General features: G+C 48.4%; 4 protein-coding genes across 7 annotated transcripts in view; 2 read left to right on the forward strand and 2 right to left on the reverse strand.

Annotated features, from left to right (window-relative positions):
* Window positions 1-2,426, reverse strand: part of LOC128333708 (alpha-1,2-mannosyltransferase ALG9-like) — a 33,391-nt gene extending 30,965 nt beyond the window's left edge. For both annotated transcript variants that reach the window (XM_053269554.1, XM_053269553.1), the window contains exons 1-2: window positions 2,357-2,426; window positions 475-669 (exon numbers count right to left, since the gene is read on the reverse strand). In XM_053269554.1, coding sequence (XP_053125529.1) covers window positions 475-658 — 184 coding nt within the window. In that variant the 5' untranslated portion in view covers window positions 659-669; window positions 2,357-2,426. The remainder of the gene's footprint in view (window positions 1-474; window positions 670-2,356) is intronic.
* On the forward strand, window positions 2,427-7,790 carry CFAP68 (cilia and flagella associated protein 68). Of its 3 annotated transcripts, none has more exons than XM_053269557.1 (4): window positions 2,427-2,586; window positions 5,073-5,300; window positions 6,254-6,320; window positions 7,434-7,790. In XM_053269557.1, exons 2-4 carry the CDS (start codon window positions 5,076-5,078, stop codon window positions 7,610-7,612), a joined length of 471 nt encoding a protein of 156 aa, XP_053125532.1. In that variant the 5' UTR covers window positions 2,427-2,586; window positions 5,073-5,075; the 3' UTR covers window positions 7,613-7,790. The 3 variants fall into 3 exon arrangements, with proteins under 3 accessions (XP_053125532.1, XP_053125533.1, XP_053125531.1); XM_053269558.1 differs by lacking the exon at window positions 2,427-2,586 and adding an exon at window positions 2,630-2,787; XM_053269556.1 differs by lacking the exon at window positions 2,427-2,586 and adding an exon at window positions 3,814-4,002.
* A 359-nt stretch (window positions 7,791-8,149) lies between these two features.
* Window positions 8,150-11,660, reverse strand: CRYAB (crystallin alpha B). Its single transcript, XM_053269559.1, has 3 exons — window positions 11,180-11,660; window positions 8,934-9,056; window positions 8,150-8,504 (listed from the first exon to the last, which is right to left on the reverse strand). The coding sequence occupies exons 1-3, from the start codon at window positions 11,375-11,377 to the stop codon at window positions 8,301-8,303; spliced, it is 525 nt and encodes a 174-aa protein (XP_053125534.1). The 5' UTR covers window positions 11,378-11,660; the 3' UTR covers window positions 8,150-8,300.
* A 3,775-nt stretch (window positions 11,661-15,435) lies between these two features.
* Window positions 15,436-22,057, forward strand: HSPB2 (heat shock protein family B (small) member 2). The gene is made up of 2 exons (XM_053269670.1): window positions 15,436-15,600; window positions 18,734-22,057. The coding sequence occupies exons 1-2, from the start codon at window positions 15,507-15,509 to the stop codon at window positions 19,174-19,176; spliced, it is 537 nt and encodes a 178-aa protein (XP_053125645.1). The 5' UTR covers window positions 15,436-15,506; the 3' UTR covers window positions 19,177-22,057.
* The last annotated feature ends 236 nt before the right edge of the window (window positions 22,058-22,293 follow it).

Here is a 22,293-nt window from a genome sequence, read left to right on the forward strand (position 1 = left end):
TCATGGAGCAGAGAGCTTGTCTCTTATTAGTCTGTATATCATAGTTGGAATGTCAGGCTAGGAGTGGGAAGACTTGAGTTTAGGTCCCCAATCAGCCATGAAGCTCACTCTCTCTTTGCCTAAACGACCACACAATTGCTGTGATATCAAAAAAGGAGTATTCCACGTACACTGCTCTGAGCTCCTTGGAAATACAGATAATAAATAAGTAACCTTAACCTTAATCTAGTCTGATATCTATGTGGAACCTCCAGGTTTAAAGGGAGTATGCTTTTGAGTACCAATAGTCACGGTAGATACTCCTGAGCTGGATGGACCCTGGGACTGACTCAGTGTAAGGCAGCTTCTTATGCTATGTTCCTAACCAGGCAACCTTATCCCCAGGGTCACAAGTCAATTTGTCCAGGAAGAAATGGATTTCCAAATTCAGAAGCTATAGGCCAAATATGTTTCATGGTTGAGTTTTTGTTTTACCTCTGTCTCTCAGATACTGGATATTGGTTTTGGCAAGTGCTTGTTTAGAAACAGTCTCTTCACTCTCATAGCAGGTAGCAGTGATGTAAGTCTCACAGTCTGCCACTTTGCACAAACTGGCAGCAAAGGAAAAGTTTCCTTCCCCAATCAGGAGGAGGCGCTGTCGATGATGCATAGGTCTCATGCTGTCAGAGCCTGAAATGGAAAGAATGCTGGAGTTAGGCTGATTTCAGAGATGTGAGGAGTCATCCTTAAATTACAGAAGATCTGCAAAGGCAGCAGCTTTTGACAGTATCCTTGAGACCAGCATGGATAACAGAAGAGAAGAGAAGCACCCCAAATAACCTGTTTTGGCACACCAGAAACTAAAGGAACTCACAGACAAAATAAGGGACCAGCAACTGTCAAGGATGTTTTTGGATGAGAGAGAAAGGAAGGGAGGGAGAGTGATGGTGGAAGAACTGTGGATGGGGTCACACTCCCCCTAATAACCACAGCCTCTCCACACTTGCCAGTTTTAAGAACAGCAGCTCTAAATGGTGCCTGTTGGAAGATTTACAAGAATGCCGGCAGCAGATCAAGCCCAGCTATGCTATAAGCCTCCAGAGTGCAGTTCTTTGACAAACAGATATGAACCCACAACAAGGTCCCAGTTTGATCTAAGCTGGGTCATATTTGTTTTTCTCAAAAAGAAAAGTAGGAAGATGGCAGTAAGGATGGGTCCCCATCAGTGGTCCCTGTAATTTTTTTCATCTCTGTGCGGAATGAGTTTTGTTCTGGACGGCAGTATCAAGGCAGTGTGCGCACATGTACATTCAGAGTGGGGCCTTCCTGATTCAACCTGAGCAGGATCTAAAAGGAACTGAGCGGACAGCCAAAAACTTGTGAGCCATCTATTGGTGCAACAGTGTGTATCTCCTTCTCTTCCTCCCCTCCTGCTCCTCCTCTTCTTCTCTCTCTTCCCCCATCTCTCCTTTCTTTTCCCACCTCCCCAGCGCAGTGCGCAAAGCCTGGCTAGGGGAGGGGAGGTTGGGATCGGGGTTGGGGCTGGTGGGGGGAAACATGGAAAGGTGTATGTAAAATACAAAATGTCAAAAAACATTAACTTTTTAAAAAATATGAGCGTATACACATGCCTTAGAGAGAACAGTGGTCCCCACTACATACTCATATTGGCTCTGTACTATTTATAAAGTTTGTAACAGTCATTACTCCTCTTTGCTCCAAATCTCAGAAAATGTAGTTTGGTGACGGTGCGAGGAACTTTACTAGAAATCTCGCCCTCTCCTAAACTACATTTTCTGTGATTCCTTAGGGAGAAAGAAGCAACTGTTAAACCAGCAGGTCTTCGGTGCAAAACCACCCTGAGAAAGGCTGGTGTGCAGGCAGGTTTGACAGCTATAGGCCACCTCCAGCCTCAGAGACACAAGTTGCCTCTGAATACCAGTTGCAGGGAAGCAAGAGCGAGGGCATGCCCTCAGCCACCTCTTGCCTGATATGGGGCACTGTGTGAAACAAGATGCCGGACCAGGTGGGCTTCCTTGGGCCTGATCCAGCAGGGCTGTTCTTTTGCTCTTACACCAGGTGTAAGGAGAGCCCTGCTGGATCAGGCCGCTCCGTCCAGCATCCTTCCCCTGAGAAGCATCTGTCTGAAAGCAACACAGCTCCCTCCTGTTGTTGCTCCCGCGTTCAGAGGTAGACTGCCTCTGAACATGGAGGCTCCCTATGGCCGCTGCAGCTAAGGACCCGCGGGGACAGGTTCCCCTCCGTGGACCTCCAGACTCGGGCGAAGGACACCCCCGCGATGGACCCCACTAGCAAAATCAACAGGTGGGAGTAGGTGTTGTTCCGCCCCTCATCCACTCCTCCCAAACTCACACACCTTGCAATCTGCCCCAGAAACCGGCGTCGCGCGAGTTTATGCGTCACTTCCGCCGGCGAGAGCGCGAGCAATCCCTCCCTCCCCGGTGACTTCCGGCGCGCTCCGCTTGGCGGCTGCCATGGAGACAGGCTCACGCCTTCTTCTGTTCTGTAGCCTCGGCGGCTGGAGGGAGGGCGCGACTTGAGCGAGGGGCTTGTCCGAGGCGGAGGGCAGGGCCAGGCGGGTCTTAGGTAATAGCAGTAATTATAATTTACATATATATATGTGATAATACTATAGACAATAATTACCGCCGCACAGGGGGGAAGAGGGTATTGGGCGCTGCTCGTCCCTCGTGAGAGCTGGGGTGGAGCCCATATGGGTAGGAGCAGTCTACCTATGGAGGACAGGAGGGACAGAGGTGATGCTGCCCCTGCTAACCAGGCCAAAAGGTACCTTTTAAAGGGGGGGGGGTGGCTACCTCCCAGGAATGGGCATCCATCTCCAGCTGACTCTTGAAAGCAGCTTTTATTGGCTTGATATTGTGAAGAATATTAAAAGGGAAATGGGGTTTTCTTTTATTAAAATGTTACATATTATTAAGAATATTAAAAAGGCGGCGGGGGTGGGGGAACCTCCTGGGGGATATTCCAGGAGTAGCTTCTGTCAGCCTTGCCAGCCTTGTGAAAGCAATTCTGGAGATTGTCATGGCCAGATATGGTGGAAAATATTGGACAAAAGAATCCCCAGGAATAGTTTCGGTCAGAGTTGGCAGCCCTAGTGATGACACACACTCTCTCTCTCTGTTTCTCTTTTTAAAATATTTATACCGCTCTTTGTCCTTATGGAGGCCACTTAATGGCGCAGTGGGAAAGTAACCTGCCTGGAGAGCAGGAGGCTTTTGTTTTGAATCCCCAACTGGTGTGTTTCCTAGAATATGGGGAACTCCTATATCGGGCAGCAGCAGCGAGATAGGAAGATGCTGAAAGGCATCATCTCACACTACGCGGGAGGAGGCAATGGTAATCCCCTCCTGTATTCTACCAAAGACAACTACAGGGCTCTGTGGTCGTCAGGAGCCAACACCGACTCGACGGCACAATCTTTCCTTTCCTTTTGTCCTTAAGACTCCCAGGATAAAAACAGTTCAATAACAACATAACAAATGCAGCTTAAAAAATTTTAAAGAGCAAAGGACAGCTGAATTAACCAAAAGCCTGGATTAAAAGGGTGGTCTTCACTTTCCTCCTAAAGGCTGGGAGAGAGAGAGCCATGCTTGTGTTCAGCCGGGGGAAATCAGCTGTCCCTGTTGAGCTCAGCATAGCACCCATTCCGGTGGCTGTTGCTGGTGTCTTCCTTGGGCCATGACCTTTTGCCCAGGGGTGTTCTGAGGCCCATGACCTCAGGCCTAGCTGATGAGCAGGAAACTGCATCATAAACAGAAATGATCAGTTTTCTGGTTGCCTACTCCAATTCCTCCTATTACCTCCCAGAGCAGCCAGAGTCTCTGGCCTTTAAACATCAGTTACAGCTCTGTTGAGGCTCTCTGGTTTTATTAGAGACCCTGAGGGAAAATTCCCAAGTGTGAAACAGGACCAAGAAGCAAGATGATGTGGGATTGGGATGACAGCAACAGTTCATATACAACTAGTACTTCTGAATCAGAGGTATTCTCTTGCTGAACTACAGTTCCCATTCTCAGCCCGGTCCATCCTAGGGTGTATTCGAACTTCCCTTTTCTCTTAGAATTCTAGCCTCTGCTTTTCTGGGTTAACGGTAATCCTCACATCAACTAATTACTTCCATTTTATTTACACAGTGCAGTAATCCTCCGCTATCTTCCTGTTTGTGTTGGCTTTTTCCCTTTCTGTGCTTTCTGATGAGAAAAGCTACTTCATGCTTGTTCTGGTAAAACTGCATTTTTTGGACAGTTAATACATTTGGCATCTTCGATGACCAACGTCAGGAAGTCATATTGGTTTTGGTATAGGAAAAGAAATGGAGACGCATGGGGTGAATCAGAAATGAAAAGGAATGTGAAGTTACTGCCCAAAAATTATAAGGCAAAGAGTGATAGCTGGGCAACAATTGAAAGCACATGTATGAGGAAATAAGTCTCAAAATAAGTCCAAGTGGGTTTATTTCCAAGTATGCAAGTTATAGTCTAGTTTTCAAGAAATGTAGTAGTCTCACCACGAGAAGCTGTTGCATCAGACTGTTGGTCCATCTAGTTCAGTATTGTCTTCACTGAGTAGGAGTGTTCTCCAAAGTTTCATGGAAGAGTTTTTCCCACCCCTGCATGGTGATGCCAGAGATTGAATCTTATACTTTCTTTATACAAAGCAGGTGCTCTTCCACTTAGTTATGGCTTCTTCCCCCTCACGATGGAGCACCTAGCATATTAGTGGCATTAAATAAATGTTAAATAACAGTAATGTTAAGCATGCTTTAATAGCTGCTTGTTAACCCTGTAAGGTTTATGTTTCTGTGGTCTTATCTATGCTACAGACTTAACCTTGAGTGATTTTTATTCCCTCTGAAGGACCCTGGGACCTGAAGTTATGTGAGGTGGCAGCTCAGGTTCTCTGCAAGAACCTCCTGCTCATCTTCAGACACAGTCCCCAGGATTCTTTGATGGCATAACCATTCAAGTGGTAGGAAACCAATACAGGTGTGTAGGGTAGATCTGCCCTCCTCAATCAGTCATGCCTTTGGTCTCTTTCTTTTCTCTTCTTAGGCCATGTCCCTGTCTTGTTTCTTTAACCCTCATCATGGCTGTCTATTGCAAGCCAATGGCCATGGGGAAGTGTGGGCTGATTGGAACAGCACGTCCAAGTTCTTCCAGTATGGCTGGAGGTGTACCACCAATGAGGACTCTTATTCCAACAAAACCCTGTTGGGAAACTGGAACCAGGAGCGCTATGACATCCGGAAAGTGCTGCAGCCCAAACCTCTCCCCTCCCAGGTCAGAGCATCGCTCTCCGACTTTGTTTGCTGGACAAGTACAATTAAGTATTTGATTCTGTCGTGTTTCGTGTTTATTTTCTTTTGCAGGGAGCTGAATGATATGAGCTCAGCATCCTACCCAGCGTCGGGAGCAGTGTGCGCTCCGGATTTTTGATTGTGTGTGAGCAAACAACTAGGGAGGAGGAGCAAGGTGTGATTGAGAGAGGTGCTGGGTAGGACAATGCCAACCTACCCAGCATTTTAACAAGGTAGGAGGAAAAGCCATCCTAACCAGCTCCTCTTTCACACATGATCACTCTCCACTCCTCCTACCTAGTTGTTTGCCCACACATGATCTAAAATAAGGAGTGTGCAGAACTCCCGAAGCTGCATAGGACATTATCCTACCCAGTTTTCGGTCATGTGAACTGTATTAAAATCTCTCAACCTATCCTACCTCACAGGGTTGTAATGGGAATAAAATGGCAGATTGGGAGGCATGGACACCAATGTGAGCTCCTTGGAGGATGGATGGAATACAAGTGTAATTCATGACTAAATTTCAATTTCATCTTTGAAGCTAAATGTATCTACATCTGGGCTGGCTTGGTAGCTAAAGCAGAGATCAGCTAGGATCTGCTCCCAGGAGTTCCTTGAAGAAAGAATAGTGTACAAACTGAATATTACATAGCGTTCTGTATGTTGTTGCCTTGTCTCTACACAGTTCCTTCCCTCTTGTGCACACTTGCCTGGGATCAAGCTCCATAGGGCACACTGGAGGAAATGCAAGGATTGCAATCTGTGTTTGTTTAATGTCTTTCCAGTATCCAGACCTCCTGCTAAGCTGAACCACTGTGTGGAAATGTTTGTGCCTGGAGATGCTTAGGGACAGGCCTCTTTCTATGAAAGACTGACATGGTGGAATGAAGATGGCTTCTTACCCATGCACTCAATCTAGCCTTTCTCTTTCAGTACGGTCACTACTTTGAGTCCACCTACTCGAAGGACTATTCCAAGGAAATGCCTCACAGTACAAGGAGTAAGTACACAAGACTGGAACTGCTGCCATGTGTCACCAGTCTGGATGCGTGGGTGAACAATGTTGCTCCCTTGCTTCCCTCTCCACCTCCCACCACCACGGTTGTCATTTGCTGCCATGGGATGTGGCGATGCCCATGAGCTTAGATGGCTTTAAAAGGGGATTCGACAAATGCATGAAGGAAGAGGGAAGATCTGTCAGTAGCAATCAGTCTTGATGCCTGTGTGGAGCTTCCATGTTCAGAGGCAGTTTACAGGGAATACCGGTTGCTGAGGGGGCAGGGGGAGAATGGCAAGAGGAGGCTCTGGTCTCCATGTCCTGCTTGTAGGCTTCTCCGAGGCATCTGGCTGGCCACCGTGGCAAGCAGGATGCTGGATTCTATGAACCTTTGGTCTGATCCTAAATTCTTGCCAATAGTTCTTGGGGACTGGTTCCTTTTAGCAAGTGGTGAATGATGAAGCGTAAGGGTCTATGGCTTGAAAAGTGTTTTAAACCCCAAATCTCTACATTCTCAGGCATCCATATTTGAAGCAGATTCAAGATTACCTGGTTTTACAAGGGAAAATGAAGAGCGCCACTTGTAGGCAGTGCCTGGCATTGGGTGCAGAACCCCCAACAATGCATGTGTGACCAAGCAGAGTTGCCTGTTGGCTTTCTGAATTTGCCATACCTAGATCTCTAGGGCGAGCCACCTAATGGTGCAGCAGGGAAATGACTTGACTAGCAAGCCAGAGGTTGCCAGTTTGAATCCCTGCTGGTATGTTTCCCAGACTATGGGAAACCTATATCAAGCAGCAGTGCTATAGGAAGGTGCTGAAAGGCATCATCTCATACTGCATGGGAGGAGGCAATGGTCAACCCCTCCTGTTTTCTACCAAAGACAACCACAGGGCTTTGTGGGCACCAGGAGTCGCCATCGACTCAACGGCACACTTCACCTTGACTTTAGCTCTCTAGGGCAGCTCACCATTAGGCCGGCAGCTGGTGCTAGGACTGCCTTTGGCTTCTGCCTGGTTAGTGGCGGGGGGGTATGTGTCACTCAGCTAGCTTGGAAATGCCCTCCTTCCTGTTTTGCTTTTTAGCTCCTCAGACTTGTCCTCTCTCTGTTCTTAGGAGTTATTCGAGAACCTCATTGGTTCCCTGGACACCAGCCAGAACTGGAGCCTCCTCCAATCAAACCGACTGCTCGGTCCTGCTACATGATAGATTATGAGCCTTCACGTTGCAGAGTACCCTGCCTGTTGGTTGATGGGAAACCCAAGGAGCCAGAAGGGTCTCAGGTGAAGCAGTAAGGTTGGAAAGAGGCTGTCTTCAGCTTCAGGACAACTGGGACACCTGAAAAGGCCTTGATCACATGACCTGGTTGCTCCTTCCCCTCCCCAAGGACGTTCAGAAGCAAGGCTGTTGTGTGGCAAGTTGCAAACCAAGCCTGTAAATAAATGACTGTGCACCAGAATGACAAGGAAATTATCCCTGGCTCTTGTGGCTTGATTTATCTCTGTGGTCGTTTTGGTTACTGCCTCTTTTCCTGTTACATCCTGTGAGGTACTGTCTGTTTTTCTGGCATACTAGCCATAATGTTTGTTTAGATGTGCAGCCTGGGAAAGAAGACCCAGTTGCATCTTGGGTTTTTTCAACACTGGTTGTGGTCACTCAGTGGCAACAGAAGGGAATTTGGTACATGCTCAGAATTCTGCATATACTTTTCTTATGGATTCAGGCTGACAACTCCAGGGCTAAGCCCAAACACTGAAAACAAAATTCTGAGGATGAGCCCTTGCTCAAATTAACCCTGCCCCTAAAGCTGGGGGAAGAAGCTACAGCCAGAATGCTTATTCATTGGTTTATTTGTTAGTGAACAAGCTCATTGGCTCATCTGAACACAAATAAATAAGAGCAGCCAGCCAGAGACCCCACGAGCTGCTTGCATCCGGTGGTGAGGCTGTCTTCAATATAAAAAGGTGGGCTTCAAAGAACCATCTACTTCTTTTGCCCCACGGGTAGGGCGGCTTTCTCCTCCCGGGTGATGGGGATGGCGCGCTCTGGGACTTCTGTTGGTTTCCTTGGTCCGTTCACTGTGAGGACACCATCTGAAGAGAGGGAGGAGGTGATGGAGAGGGGATCCACGTCCGCTGGTATCTTATATTTCCTGCTGAACTCTCGGGCAATGAAGCCGTGTTCGTCCTTGTTGAAGGAGATGGAGAGAAAAACAGAACACCACCACCAAATGATCAGCCTGTTTGTGTGCTTAGGCAGTGGGGGGGTTGCTCTTTGTCACCTGCTTTGCCTGCAAAAGGCCGCTAGTCTCTTTGGGGGAGCTGGGAGTGGGGCCACCTGGGCCTGAAGTCTGGAGAGCCCCTGCCGAACACTACTGAGTTCGATGGGCCCGTTCTTATCGCTCAACAGCAGCCTTTTCAAGTTTAACCACAAGAGTTAAAGAGCATGGTGGGTTGCCTTGTTTGTTCCACTCATGTACATCTCAGGGTGTTCCATGTGACCAGGAACAAGGGTCTCCATCGTCAGTGGGCCCCCTTGTTTAGAAGGCGTCTGCCCAGCCCCACTACCTCCCTCCCACTTCCCTGCCAGACATGCTCACACCAAGACCAGACCAACCTGGCGCTCCTCGTGTTTGCCATGAATTTCAATCATGTCTCCCCAAACCTTGACCTTTAGCTCCTCGGGAGAGAAATGCTTCACGTCAAAGTTGACCGAGAACTTGTCCTTATCCAGTCGCATCTGCTGACAAAGAGTCGGGTTAGGGCAATCCTACTAAAAGTGAACAGATAACAAATTTAAGATTTAAGGTTTCCCAACCTTGGATCCCCAGATACAGTTGGACTACAACTCCCATCATGCCCAGCCGCAATGGCCAAAGGGGATTGTGGGAATGATGAGAGTTGTCCAACGGCATCTGGGACCCAAGGTTGATAAACCCCTTTGTTAGACATGGAGCTTGCTTAAAGCCTTACAACTGACACACTTCTTTCATGGTAACATGTAGGTGCAAAGGGGGCAGAAAAAGGCAAGTGATCAGAGTGTGTTTGGGGCTTTTAATTTTAGAAAAAATGATGACTAAGGAGGGATGTGATAGAGGCATTCTAAATTATGCATGCTGTAGAGAAAATGGAGAGAGAAGTTTTTCTCCGTCTCACTTGGCGTCATCCAATTAAACATTGTCAAGAGAGTCAGGACAGACAAAAAAAAACCCCACACAACTTCTTCACACAATGCTTAACAATTGTATGGCTGCCACAAGGTCTAGTGATGGCCAGTAGATTAGTTGGCTTTAAAAGAGGATCAGATAAATACATGGAGGAGTGGGCAGAAGGGCCTCTCAATAGCTATTAGTCTCAGCCACTAGATGGAGCCTCCAAGTTCAGAGGCAGTATGCCTAACTTGCAGACTTTCTGGAAGCAGCTGACTGGCCATTGTGGATTGAAGCAAATTGCTGGACTGAATGGACCCCATTGGTCGCATCCACCAGGTTTGCTCTTATGTTTGTTTTATTTATTATTTAAAACTGTGATCTGCTTTTCTTACCCTTTGCCGGGAAATGTTCTCACCATTATGTTCTCATGCTCATCACATGGTGAAAGCTAAACATGACCTCCACGTGACAGACACCAGCATCATAATGAAAGGAAGAGGCTGAAGAATTATTAGAGCCACCTTTGTGAATAAACACTCAGTGCATGAAGATATATGGACTTCCTCCTTTTCATCTTTCTTTGATTAAATGCAGTATGCAATTATAAGAATTAGAAATACAAAATAATCATGATAATAATAATAATCCACCACCCTGAAGAAAAGTTTGCACATGGAGTGAATAGTAAGTGCAATAATACAAAACCACCAGTACAATACCCAAAAATCAAAATCCAAGTTTGTTACAAAGACCAGACAAAATCTTACAGCAACCCAAAATATATCATCATAATAACAGCAATGTTTTCAGCCTCAGCCATAAAACATGTGATGATTACTCCAGCAGTTCCCAAACTTCCAGCTCTCATCCTGTTTGGGTCCACCTCGACATTAACTGGGAAGTATTCTTGGTGATAGCTCCTGAACTGTGGAAATCTCTCCCATAGGAGGCCTGCTTGAGCCTAAAGCTGGCTGTATTTTGGAGGTGGGGCCACAGTCCCGCAGGAGTTTCTTCTGCACCCCAGATAAATATCTGCAGCTTCATTTTCTGGAATCAGACTACTGAGGGATCTAGCCCAACACTGCCTACCTGGACTGACCTCAGCTGCCCAAGGATTCAGGAGGAGACCTTTCCCACTGCCTGATATCCGATCTTTTAACTGGAGATACCAACAGGGATTGCACCTGGGTCCTTCTGCATGCACAGCATATGCTCTGCCATTGAGTTGTTATAGCCTCATCCTAATGGGCTCAGCTCCCATCCATTTTGACAGGACTTGCACAGGATTCTCTGCACCTGAAGTAAACTTATTAGCAATTATTCTATATTGCTTTTGGTATTTCTGGTGCCTATAACTGAAACATAGAATCTGCATTCCAGTTTAAACTCTGTTCTGCTTTCTCTCCTGTGTGCACAGTGTTCACAGGCGACCTGTTTCCTAAAAGGTGCTCTTGGTGTGGCTTGAGAAAACACCAGCTCCGAGAGGCCAAGGAGAAGAGCAATGCTGCTGACCACCACCTATGCCTTTGTTGTTAGTGAGATTTTAATGATGTTGACTTTGCCATGGGGTTTAGAGTCCACCTGAAAATCAAGCAAGTGAATCAGCTTTAAAAGGGTGGGCTGTGAAGGGGGCGGGGTGGGGCAGGTGTACCTAATGTGGGTCAAGGGCAGTCGAGAATTAACTGGCGCTCTACAAGAGAGGAAATGTTACCTCCGAGAATCTGCTCTCTAGCCAGCCGGGGGTCCTTAGGAAGGAAGGTCTCAAGAGGAAAGAGCTGAGAGTCGAGGAGCTTGGGAACAATTCGGATTCTGCAAAGTGCTCCCCAAAAGTCTGGTTGAAGATGCGGCTCGGCGACAGGGCGGATAGCAAAGGCCTGCGGAAAAAGGGATGGTGAATGGTGATATCCATCTGGGCTGGTCCCGGAGGATATACTGGACAGCAGCGTGTTCCAGCCAGCAGAGAGACCGGGCTTTATATGCCTGCCAGTGCCAGGCTTGCGCTGGCCGAATGCTCTGGAACAATGATGTCAGGCATCTCTTGATCCCTGCTCCCCCATCTGGGCCATTCAGCGCTGGCTGGCAGATTAACTGGAGATTTGTACGCTCCGCTCTGCACCCACGTTGCTGAGGGGGAAAGAACAGCTCAATTCTAGCAAGTCAGCATGAAACCTCCTCCTCCTCCTCCTCCGCCACCACCCCAGCCCCTGCCTTTCAACCAAGAAAAAGGCTCGGTCAGGGCAGTCTGTCATTTCCTGCTACTTCAGATGCCAGCACCAACGAAGCCGTTGCTCTCTTGGTCTCACAAACAGAAAGAAACAAGGGACTTTGGTTTCCATTCCGGGGACTCTGATGCCACCCAGCAGCGCCCTTCCTCCCATCGCAGGCTGCATGTGTCGGCCAAATGTTACTCGAAGACATCTTCCTCCCTCTCTAATAAAACTGGAACTCGTGGTCACCTGAGTTGGTTTGTGGTTAGTTCAGGCCAGACAAAAGGAAATACTGTTTCACGAGGTGTGTGATTATTAACTTGTAGGACTTACTGTCGTGTACGTGATAGCTAACTTCAGCGGCTTTGAAAGCAAATAAATACAGGTTACATAGATGCATGGGGGAATATGTCTCTTGACAGCTCTTGGGTGGGGTATCTGGAGATAGAACCTCCATTTACAAAGACAGTATACCTATAGATGCCAGATGTTGGAGGCAAATAGGGGATTGCCATTGCTTTCCTGCCCGGCTTGTGAGCTTCCAAAGGCCTTTAGTTGGCCACTGTCAGAACCAAAATAGTGGGCAAGGCAGCAAAACCATCCTTGATGTCAGGATGATGGGAGTTGTAGTCCATCAACATCTGGGGACCCAAGTTTGAGAACCATTGCTTTATGCCCTTATGAACCGAAGGCTCTCGCCTTTAACTTCACTTCCACTCATATGATGAAGGGAGGGCTGAGTCTAGGGACCTGTTTTCCTGTTGGACTTTCTGCCGTATTTAGGCCCAGGCCTTTGGGTGTTTACTTCCTCCTGCCCAGCCCTTGAGCACACTTTCCCTTCGCCTGTGTCAGGCTGCTAAGAATAAGAAGTGACTCACCTACCCCGCTGGGTTAAATTTAAAAGGCTCATGAAAAAAAATGCAGCCGCAGCGTCTGCCCAGCATAAGGACTAGAGAGCATTTCATCACCACCTCCAGCTGAGCACGCCATGAATGCCACCCAACCTGTTTCACTCTCTCTTCCTCTTTCCTCGCCCCCATGTCTCCAAGGGTGTAACCTCAGCAGCGTGTTGGTGGCACAGCCAAAGCAGGGAAATTTCTCTTGTCTTTAGTTGCATTTGTACAACTGTAGCTGTGATCCAGAATCCCAGCTTTAGAAACTCCTCCTTTGAAACAAGAACCCTTCCAGTGGAACTGGCTGGCAATGAACCCTCCATGTACAACGGCACTGTACCTCGGAGTCCCAGATGCTGGAGGCAAGCAGCAGGGCCTGAACTGAAATTCTGCATTGGTTTGAAATGTTGGTTTCAGTCTCAAATGCTGCCTTTCAAGCAGTTTTAAATGTTTTGGCTGTTGCTGGGGATAATAGGAGTTGGAAAGCATATCGGGGCCGAAGATGGGGACTTCTGAGCTAGACAGACCAAACGTCTGGTTTAGTAGAAAGCAATTTCATATGTTCATAAATTATAGGCACATTCCTGCATAATGTGTAGTTAGCCCCCAACGACATGAGCATATGCAACTGGTAAAGACAGCCTGTGTGTGTGTGTGTGTGTGTGTGTTGCAATTCTAACACAGAGTTTATTACTGGGAACAGTGTTCCGCATTCTACAGTCTCATTTGTAGGGGCTTCCCCCGCTTAAAACCAACTTTCAGTAGTATTAGTATTTCAGTAGTAGTATTTCTATAGCGCTTTTTGTGTGTGCACAACCCTTCACATCCACTAGGCTTGTCCTCATGATCGGAACTAGGGTAGGAAAACCAACTTCCCTCTTTTGGGGCTGTGCCCACTCCTGATGTTTGATAGGGTGCTAGATAAAAGCAAGGTTGGAGGCTGGGAGCTTGCTCTCCTGCCAAGGCCCACAAGCACACCCTACCCAGATTTCATCCCCAGCTTCAGAATGAGGTAGGAGGGGAAACCTTGCTGCCCAGCTGGGGGGGCTTTCTCCACCTCTGATACTGCATTATTCAATATGCGGAGCACACAGCTCCCGGACCAGGGCACAAGGCTTCTCCTACCTTAGTCAACATAAGAACAGCCCTGCTGGATCAGGCCCAAGAAGGCCCATCTGGTCCAGCATCCTGCTTCCCACAGTGGCCCACCAGATGCCTCTGGGGAAACACAGGCAAGAGGTGAGGGCATGCCCTCTCTCCTTCTGCTCCCTTGCAACCGGTATTAAGAGGCATCATGCCTCTGAGGCTGGAGGTGGCCTATAGCCATTGATAGACCTGCCCTCTATTACTTTGTCTAAGCCCCCTTTAAAGCCATCCAAGCTAGTGGCCATCACCACATCCCGTGGCAGAGGATTCCATAAGTTAATAATGTGCTGTGTGAAGAAGTACTTCCTTTCGCTGGTCCTAAATTTCCTGACCTTCAGTTTCACTCAGAAGGAGATTTGGAAGCATGTCAGCACGATAAGATAGTTCCGACCATAGTGAGGACAGCTCTGCTGTCATGAGATAATCCTTACCACAGCTTTGTAAGTCAAGTAAGTCAAGTATCCCCACATTGCAGTGGACGCAGGCTTGCCTAGGGCGAGGCCGTGAGAGAAGAGGTCAGAAGCGGGGAAGGCCTGACTCGTCACCACCCATTTTCCGAGGCACTACTCTATGCCGGCTGATTTCGAAAGGAGATTTGAACACATGCCAACAATGCTTGATAACATCTCAAGAGCCAAAGGAATAAAATTCCCACCAGCTAGCAGGGCGGATTCAAGTCCTGTGGCTTCTCTCCGCGGTCCCGTCCCCAGTTACCAGCAGAGGCTGTACTGGTGGTGAGCAGATCCTTTTCATTCCAATGGAGCTTGTGCAAGCAGGCTTCCTGAAGGATCGTGCCCCTCCGGTTCTGGAAGGGGCCAGCTCTCCCATGAACCATCCTGTGACAGCCAGGGCCAGATGCTGCTGAGTGGGGATGGAGTGACGCTGAGCCATGGCGGGGTGGGGGGTGGGGGAGGCCCCGGCACGGCCTCGTAGGCTGAGGCGGTGGACCAAGCATCCTGCCACAGCCAGAGTTGAGAGAGCCTCTGTCCTCCTCCAGTTTCAGCCCATGTAAATAGCAAGGCAGACAAGAAGCCTTTGCACCTGCCGCCCCAGAGGATGTCCAAGCAGCAGTCTCCAGTTTCACGCCATCATGAGCATCTTTGTAAATAGGCTGATAACTGTTTAATAAGTCCTGCTGTGCAATTGGGGACCTCTTGTTTTCGTTCTTCTTGTTTCTACCGGGCAGAGTGTCTTTCATTGTAGCAAACCCGTGAGGTCGGCTACTGGCATGCCAATCTTACGGAAGAGGAACTGAGGCTGACTTTGAGGGCTGAGCTGGAACGTGGATACTCCTTTCCAATTCCCCTGCTTGCCCACTAACTCTTGGCCTTGTGAAGAGATTCCTCGTGGTTGCCCTTCATCCGATCTCTTCTATATCCCGTCCTTTCGCCACAGGACAGTCTACATGGGTGCAGGGGGCGGCGGCGGCGGCAAGGGGTTCCCACTTTACTGCAATGGGTCTGGAGGGCAGGATGCAGCCGGGGATTTTCATTCCAGACATTTGATTTAATTGCCCAGGTGTCCAGGGACAGGCAGCCTGGGAGAACTGCACATTTCTGTCATTTCTAACAGCTGTGGCTGCATTGTCGGAGCAGCTCCAGGCTGCCTGCAAACAGCAATCATCACTGAAGGCTCCGCGTTCCAGGGCCTGCCTGTCTATTTTGGTCTCTATTTTCTATCACTTACTCCTCCCTGTGGAATTCACCCGAAGGAAAGGACAGCATCCGGCTGCAGCATTTGCCCAGAGACGCCGAAACTGGTCCTCCGAGAGGCCCGCTCCCCAGCAAAGACCATGGCTGAGCGCACCGTCCCCCATGCCCACCCCATGAGCACCGAATACGAGTTTGCCAACCCCAGCAAGATCTACGACCAGAACTTTGGGGAAGGTAAGAAAGAGGCTGGCTGGCAGTTCCAAAGCGTGGGATGAGGATTCTCATGCTGGGATGGCGAAGCTTCAATCAGGGAAGTTGATCTGGAATATTTATTTTTTTAAAAAAGTGGGGGGAGGGATAATTTGTGGCAGGAATGTTCTAATGAACATGCATGGGGAAAGTGGCAGAAGGAGCCATACTTGGCCACTCTGATTGTGTGAACAAAAGCCCAGTAGCACCAAAAGCCTGTCAGGGCATGGGATGGCAGCCTGAGAGAGCCGTCCAAAATGGCAGGCAGTTTGTTGGTCCATTAAAATAATAATAATCCTAATGTGACTGTAGCATGATACTTTTATTAGGACCAGCTAAGAAGCCACACACAGTAGTGAGCAAGCTTTTGAGCATGATAGGAAACCCAAGTCTGCAGTCTGTAATGGTTTGGGAAAGAATGGAGGAAACGTTGTTATGCAGACCTCGTTAGGTCTGGCTGCTGCACTTATTTAATTATTTATTTGCTGGTCAATGACCGAATAAACTTTTCTCTCTCTTATTTATTTGTCAAATGTGTACACTGCCCCAAACATTCGTCTCTGGGTGGTTAACAATAGCATTAAGCAAGTTAAAACATACACAAAAATCTTAAAACAATTTAGGCCATCTAAAAATCAAGCACAGATTAAAACTTAAAAAATTTAAAAGCTAAAAAAGCTTGGGTGAAGAGGCAGGTTTTCAAGCGCTTTTAAAAAATTGTCAGTTGTCAAATGCAGTACCACTCATTCTGCAGTGGTGTTGCAAGCTATGGGGCAAAGGAGCACAACTGCAGCATGTACTTGCCTAAAGCTTTGCTATGACCCCATAGTGCTGCACATAGTGCTGAAGTGCTGCATTTATTTATTTATTCATGCATTCATACATACATACATTTATTTCCTGCTATTCCAAATAGTCCAAGTACATGGTGACGTTTATCCCCACAACATCCCCGTGAGGTCGGTTATGCTGAGAGGTCACCACTGAAGATCCCCTGCCCCCCGGCAGCTGCACTGTGTCACATAGGACAGGTTGTGCATGGTGCATTAGTGCTGGCCACATGCATTGCTGTGCATGTGCACTACTCAAGATGAGATGGAGATTTAACTTCAAGAGACCCTGGGGAGGGATCTGGACCTTGAGGAATGGCAACTCTAGCAAGCTGGCAGCATTTCTCACAAGATGTCCCAACAAGGCAAAAATAGGAATGATCCCAGGCGATAGGGACTGCCCGGAGAAAGAGGGATGGTTGGTGGAGCATCTTGACGTTAGTAAGAGTCCAGGGATGGCATTCCAAGCACAACTGTACCCAAGCCAGCTGGGGTGGTTGGTTGCTACCACCTGGACGGGAAGAAGGCTCATTGCGATTTTTGACAAGGTCCACACCCCTAGAGGTGGGAAAGAGGGGACAGCATCGTGAGACTTTCTTCTTCTAGTGTGTTCTCATGCTTTTATTGTCCTGACCATGGGGCCTGCAGTGGCTAAATCTGCAGTGGGGTTTTATAAGCTTTTAAAACATAAAAACTACCATAAAATGTTATCAGTGCTGTCAGAGGAATGGAAATGAAACTGACAGGAATGTCTCCAGAGATTATTCCATGGAGAGAGTGCAGTAATTGTTCATTGTTACCCTAACCTTGACCCTAACCCTTTCCGCTGTGCAAAAATGGCTGCAGTTTTACCCTCATGGTTTGGGGAGAGGGATAAAAAAGGGGTGATAGCACAGAGAAAGCTGTGAGTGCAACGAGGCCATCACCTATTTTTCATCTTTTTTGGGGGGTGGGTAGATGTTGCTGAAAATCACTAAGCATTCACTCCCTGAGATGGTACATGGCCAAAATTTGTTGGTACTTTTCATTAGAAAAGTTACAAAATACAAAATAAGGAAACAATACACACTTTACACATTAGCTGAAAGCAGCATAAAACATTTACAGGCACAGGCACAAATACTGCAACAGCAGTGATGCACTCTTCCCAATGCCGGAGTTCTCAGAACCGTGGACAACATGCACAGTTAACACTCCTTTTATGAGAAGCAACCTGGAAAACTGATGGACTATAAGAGGATAATTTAAGGGTTCCTTGGTTTTATTTCTCTCTGCCAGCAGCTAAAAGCCTGTCAGCTGGTGAGTGATCCTTCTCAACGCTCCTAGCAACAGGGAATGAGATTTCTCTCTCTTCCCCTATTGATCTGGGACTGTTTGTGGAATGCAGCTGGCAAAAGGCCGCTTTCGGACAATGCAAGCCCAGTTAAGCACTGAAAAGCTGAGCTGGTGGGTTGCGCACAAAGTCCAGCCGGGCTCGTGGAGGCTGCTGGAGGGGAAAGAAAGCAGATGGCAACAGTCAACGATTCTGCTTGCTTGACACGCTGCCGGAACAGCGTGAAAAGAGGGACATCTGCAAGGAGAAGCCGGTGAGACCATGTTGCATCCAAGGCCCTGCAGTCTTCATGCAAGTCAGGTCTGGGTCTAGTCAGGCCGAGGGTGGAGTGAGCCAATGCCAGTAGGAGGACGTGGGCGTGGGAGCAACAGCAGCGATGGCGCTCGGTGATGGAAGGCAAGGTAGAACAGGAAGAGTCCAGGATTAGGAAAGAAAATGCTAGGCAGAAGATTCAGGATAGAGAAAAGAAAGTTCTCCTTCACCCGATACAGAGTTAAGTTGTGGAACTCACTGCCACAAGACATGATGGTGGTGATTACTTTCGTTGGATGCCCTCAAGTTCTCATATGCTGGGAGATGGAGAAAAACTCCATTTCCACAGAATGCTAGAATTCGAAGTCATCCAGAGCCCCTGGTGGCGCAGTGGTAAAACTGCCGCCCTGTAACCAGAAGGTTACAGGTTCGATCCTGACCAGGGGCTCAAGGTTGACTCAGCCTTCCATCCTTCCGAGGTCGGTAAAATGAGTACCCAGAATGTTGGGGGCAATATGCTAAAATCGTTGTAAACCGCTTAGAGAGCTTCCAGCTATAGAGCGGTATATAAATGTAAGTGCTATTGCTATTGCTATTGCTATCCAGTGACCCCAAGGGACCCTTCAAATTAGACTTTTTAAAATGTCCTAGTATGCCAGTCCCTGTGGATTATCACCCCTTTCCCCTCCCTTTTTTCGCCCAGGTGTTTCCCCTGGAGAAATTCTGGCCCCCACATTGTACCATGGATACTACATCAGACCTCGGATCAACAAGCAGCTGGACCGAGGGATCTCAGAGGTCAACCTCAATGACCACAAATTCCAGGTCTTCCTTGATGTCTGCCACTTCACGCCCGATGAAATTGCTGTCCGCACTGTGGACAACCTCCTGGAAGTGACCGCACAGCACCCGCAGAAGGCTGACCGGCACGGCTTCATCTCTCGGGAGTTCACCAGGACCTATATCCTTCCGCTGGACGTTGACCCTCTCTTGGTCAAGGCCACTGTGACCCATGATGGCATCCTGAGTGTCGAGGCTCCGCGGACGGGGAAGGAAGTGAAAACCAAGATCAACGAGGTGAAAATCACACGCCAAGAGCCACCAGCGGAGAAAGGAGGAAGCTCAGAGGAGGTGTCTCGCCCCTAAAGCATCCTTCCTTAGTGTTGCAACTGGGGTCAGGGAAGGGTAGTCTGGAGACACTTCTGCATTCCTCTCCAGGGAATGTCTGCTTGTTTCGGTTTAGTTCACCCTGTCTGCGCTACAAACTGGAATTGGTTAGATGCCAGCTTAATTCTCCCCAAGGGTGCTCCAAGGAATCGTGGCACTAAGGCAAGGTGCAAAATGTTGTCTCGCCCCATGACCACTCCGGGGCCAGCCCCCTATCAAAACTGACCCTTGCAAGCTCTGAAAATGTAGCGGGGCAAGGAGGAGGAAAGGCGGCCAGCAGCTCCCTCGCCTCTCCTTGTGCTTCTTGTAAGCTTTGCAAGGTATGCATGTGAGGAAAGGTACTCCTGGCAAAGCTTGCAGGGGTCAGAAGGGTTCCTAAAGAGCTGCTCTGATGGCGGTGGTATCCTGTCACCCTGCTGGCACCACAAGTAGTCTGCCACCTGAGGTGATTGCCTCAGCTTCCCTAGGGACATAGGAAGATAGGAAACTGCCATATACTGAGTCAGACCATTGGTCTATCTAGCTCAGTATTGTCTACACAGACTGGCAGCGGCTTCTCCCAGGTTGCAGGCAGGAATCTCTCTCAGCCCTATCTTGGAGATGCCAGGGAGGGAACTTGGGACCTTCTGCTCTTCCCAGAGTGGCTCCATCCCCTGAGGGGAACATCTTACAGTGCTCTCAAGTGGTCTCCCATTCAAATGCAACCAGGGCAGACCCTGCTTAGCTAGGAGGACAAGTCATGCTTGCTACCACAAGACCAGCTCTCCTCTCCTCGGATGCTGAGAACTGTAGTCGGCTGATGTGTTGGGAATTCTGTTGAAGAACTCCATCTGACACCCAGACTACAATTCTTTCTCCGCGGTGCTGCCTGGAAAGTGGGAATCCTTGCAAAGTTTAAGTCTGTCGTGTGGCTAGACCCCCAATGAAAGCAGGCCTGCCTTCCCCTCAAATCACTATGGCTCTGCTATAGCACAAACCCCAAGTATTCAAAGGCCGGGCTGCAGCCCTACCAGTTACTTTGCACTGCCTTGTTCGCTCACCCCGAGAATAAAAAATATGGGCTGAGTTGTTCCTGTGGTGTGTGGGGCTTTGTGTGGCAAGCGGTCACCTGCTTGTGCCGTTTGCATTATGAACCTGATCACATCCTGTTTCTGTGACTCTCTCTTAAAAAAATGTTTTGCCTTGTGTTCTTCCTGACAGCTTTTGTTCATCAATGAAGCTAATGTGATTTCAAAACAAAACAAGGAAGGAAGGAATCTGATTTATGATCTGTGAATAAATACCCTGAAGCAGGAGTTCTCAAACTTGTGGTTGTTGGACTACAACTTCCATCATCCTCATCCACAATGGTCAAAGGGGATCCAAGTTTGAGAATTCCTTCCGTGAAGAGGAAAATAAATAGACAGAAGCAGTTAGGAACATAAGAAGAGCCCTGCTGGAACAGACCATCTTGTGGCAGTGAGTTCTACAGATTATATGAGAGGGAAGGATTTTCTTTTGTTTCACTGGAATCTACTGCCCTTCAGTTTCATTGGGTGACCCCAATGACAGAGAGGGAGAAAAACATCTCTTATCTGCTTTCTACAGCATGGGTCATTTGATAAACCTCCAAAATGTTCTAGAGGCCTCGTATGACATTGGCCAAGTGAGCACGGGAAGGAAGTGCTGTGGCAGAAGAGATAACTGCTAGGGCTGAGACACGTATAATTAGCTACCTTAAAGTCTCATCTTTCCTCCAAGGACAGCATCCATGGTGGCCCCCCTCACCCTGTATAGTCCTCACAACAACCCTGCGGGGTAGGTTAGGCTAAGAAATAGTGTGGCCAGAGGTCACCCTATGAGCGTCAAGGCTGAGTGGAAATTTGAACCCAGGTCTTCCTGGTCAAAGTCCAGCACCACGGTGATTAAGATCACATCTGTACAACTGCTAGTCAAACCCCTTCACCTTCCAAAGCAGTTTTTGCTACTGACTTTTGCATTTGTCATGCTTGATCGTTAATTATCAGGGCCACCTTTCTTTACCCCACACAGCCTGAGTGGACTTTAGAGCATATCAGAATCCACCTTCTGCCGAGTCAGACCTTTGGTCAATGCAGCTCTGTATTGTCTACACTGACTGGCAGCCGCGCTCCAGGTTTCAGGTGGAAGTCTTTCCCAGCCCTGCTTGGAAGAAATGCTGCCAGGGACTGAACCTGGGACCTTCTGCATGCAGAACAGGTGTCCTTCCACTGCACCACGTCCCTATCTTATCCCTCTTTAGAATTATGCTCCCCACTGCTATGCACTGCCCCCCTTTTCCAGTTAGGGCCCCAGTTGTGCTTTGTTACAGTTCCCAGAGGCTGCTGCAGATGTTCAGTGTCTAAGGGAGCAGGAGAGCTGGTCTTGTGGTAAGGTGAAGTGTGCCGTCGAGCCAGTGTTGAATCCTGGCGACTACAGAGCCCTGCGGTTGTCTTTGGTAGGATGCAGGAGGGATTGACCATAGCAAGCATGAACTATCCCCTTGGCTAAGCAGGGTCTGCCCTGGTTTGCATTTGAATGGGAGACCATATGTGTGAGCACTGTATAGGTGATGGAGCCCTTCTGAGAAGAGGATCTGTCTGCTTGCGTGCCGAAGGCTCCAGCCAAGTTACCTCCCTGGCAGCGTCTCCAGTTTCCTATGTTCCTATAAGCCGTGCATAAAATTAGCACAAGGTGGGCCTCTTTGATTTCGTGGCTGTCTGGTCCCACGGTTTCCAGTCCGCCCCGCCCTTTATACTCACGTGCGTTGTATACCTGCCCATTGAAGAAAACACTTTATTCATCTGATGAAGCAACATGAGATTCTGCTGCAATAAATCAGCTAGTTTTTAAGATGTCACAAGATGCTTGGTTGCTTTTTGATTGTTGTCACAACCTTTTGCCTCTGCCAGTTGCTCCAACAGAGTGGGACCTATCTTTGGCCCCATGCAAAGCAGGCAATCGCCCGCGCCGCCCCCCTCCCAGACTTCTGCCAACTAAGCACAAAGCCCCACACTATGGCATTGTTAAGCCTGGGCACTGGGACCCAGACTCTCTTTTGTGCCCTTAGACACGTTATCAGAAAGGAATGTCGACTGG

This window comes from Hemicordylus capensis, chromosome 8, assembly GCF_027244095.1.
Source record: "Hemicordylus capensis ecotype Gifberg chromosome 8, rHemCap1.1.pri, whole genome shotgun sequence".
NCBI lineage: Eukaryota > Metazoa > Chordata > Lepidosauria > Squamata > Cordylidae > Hemicordylus > Hemicordylus capensis.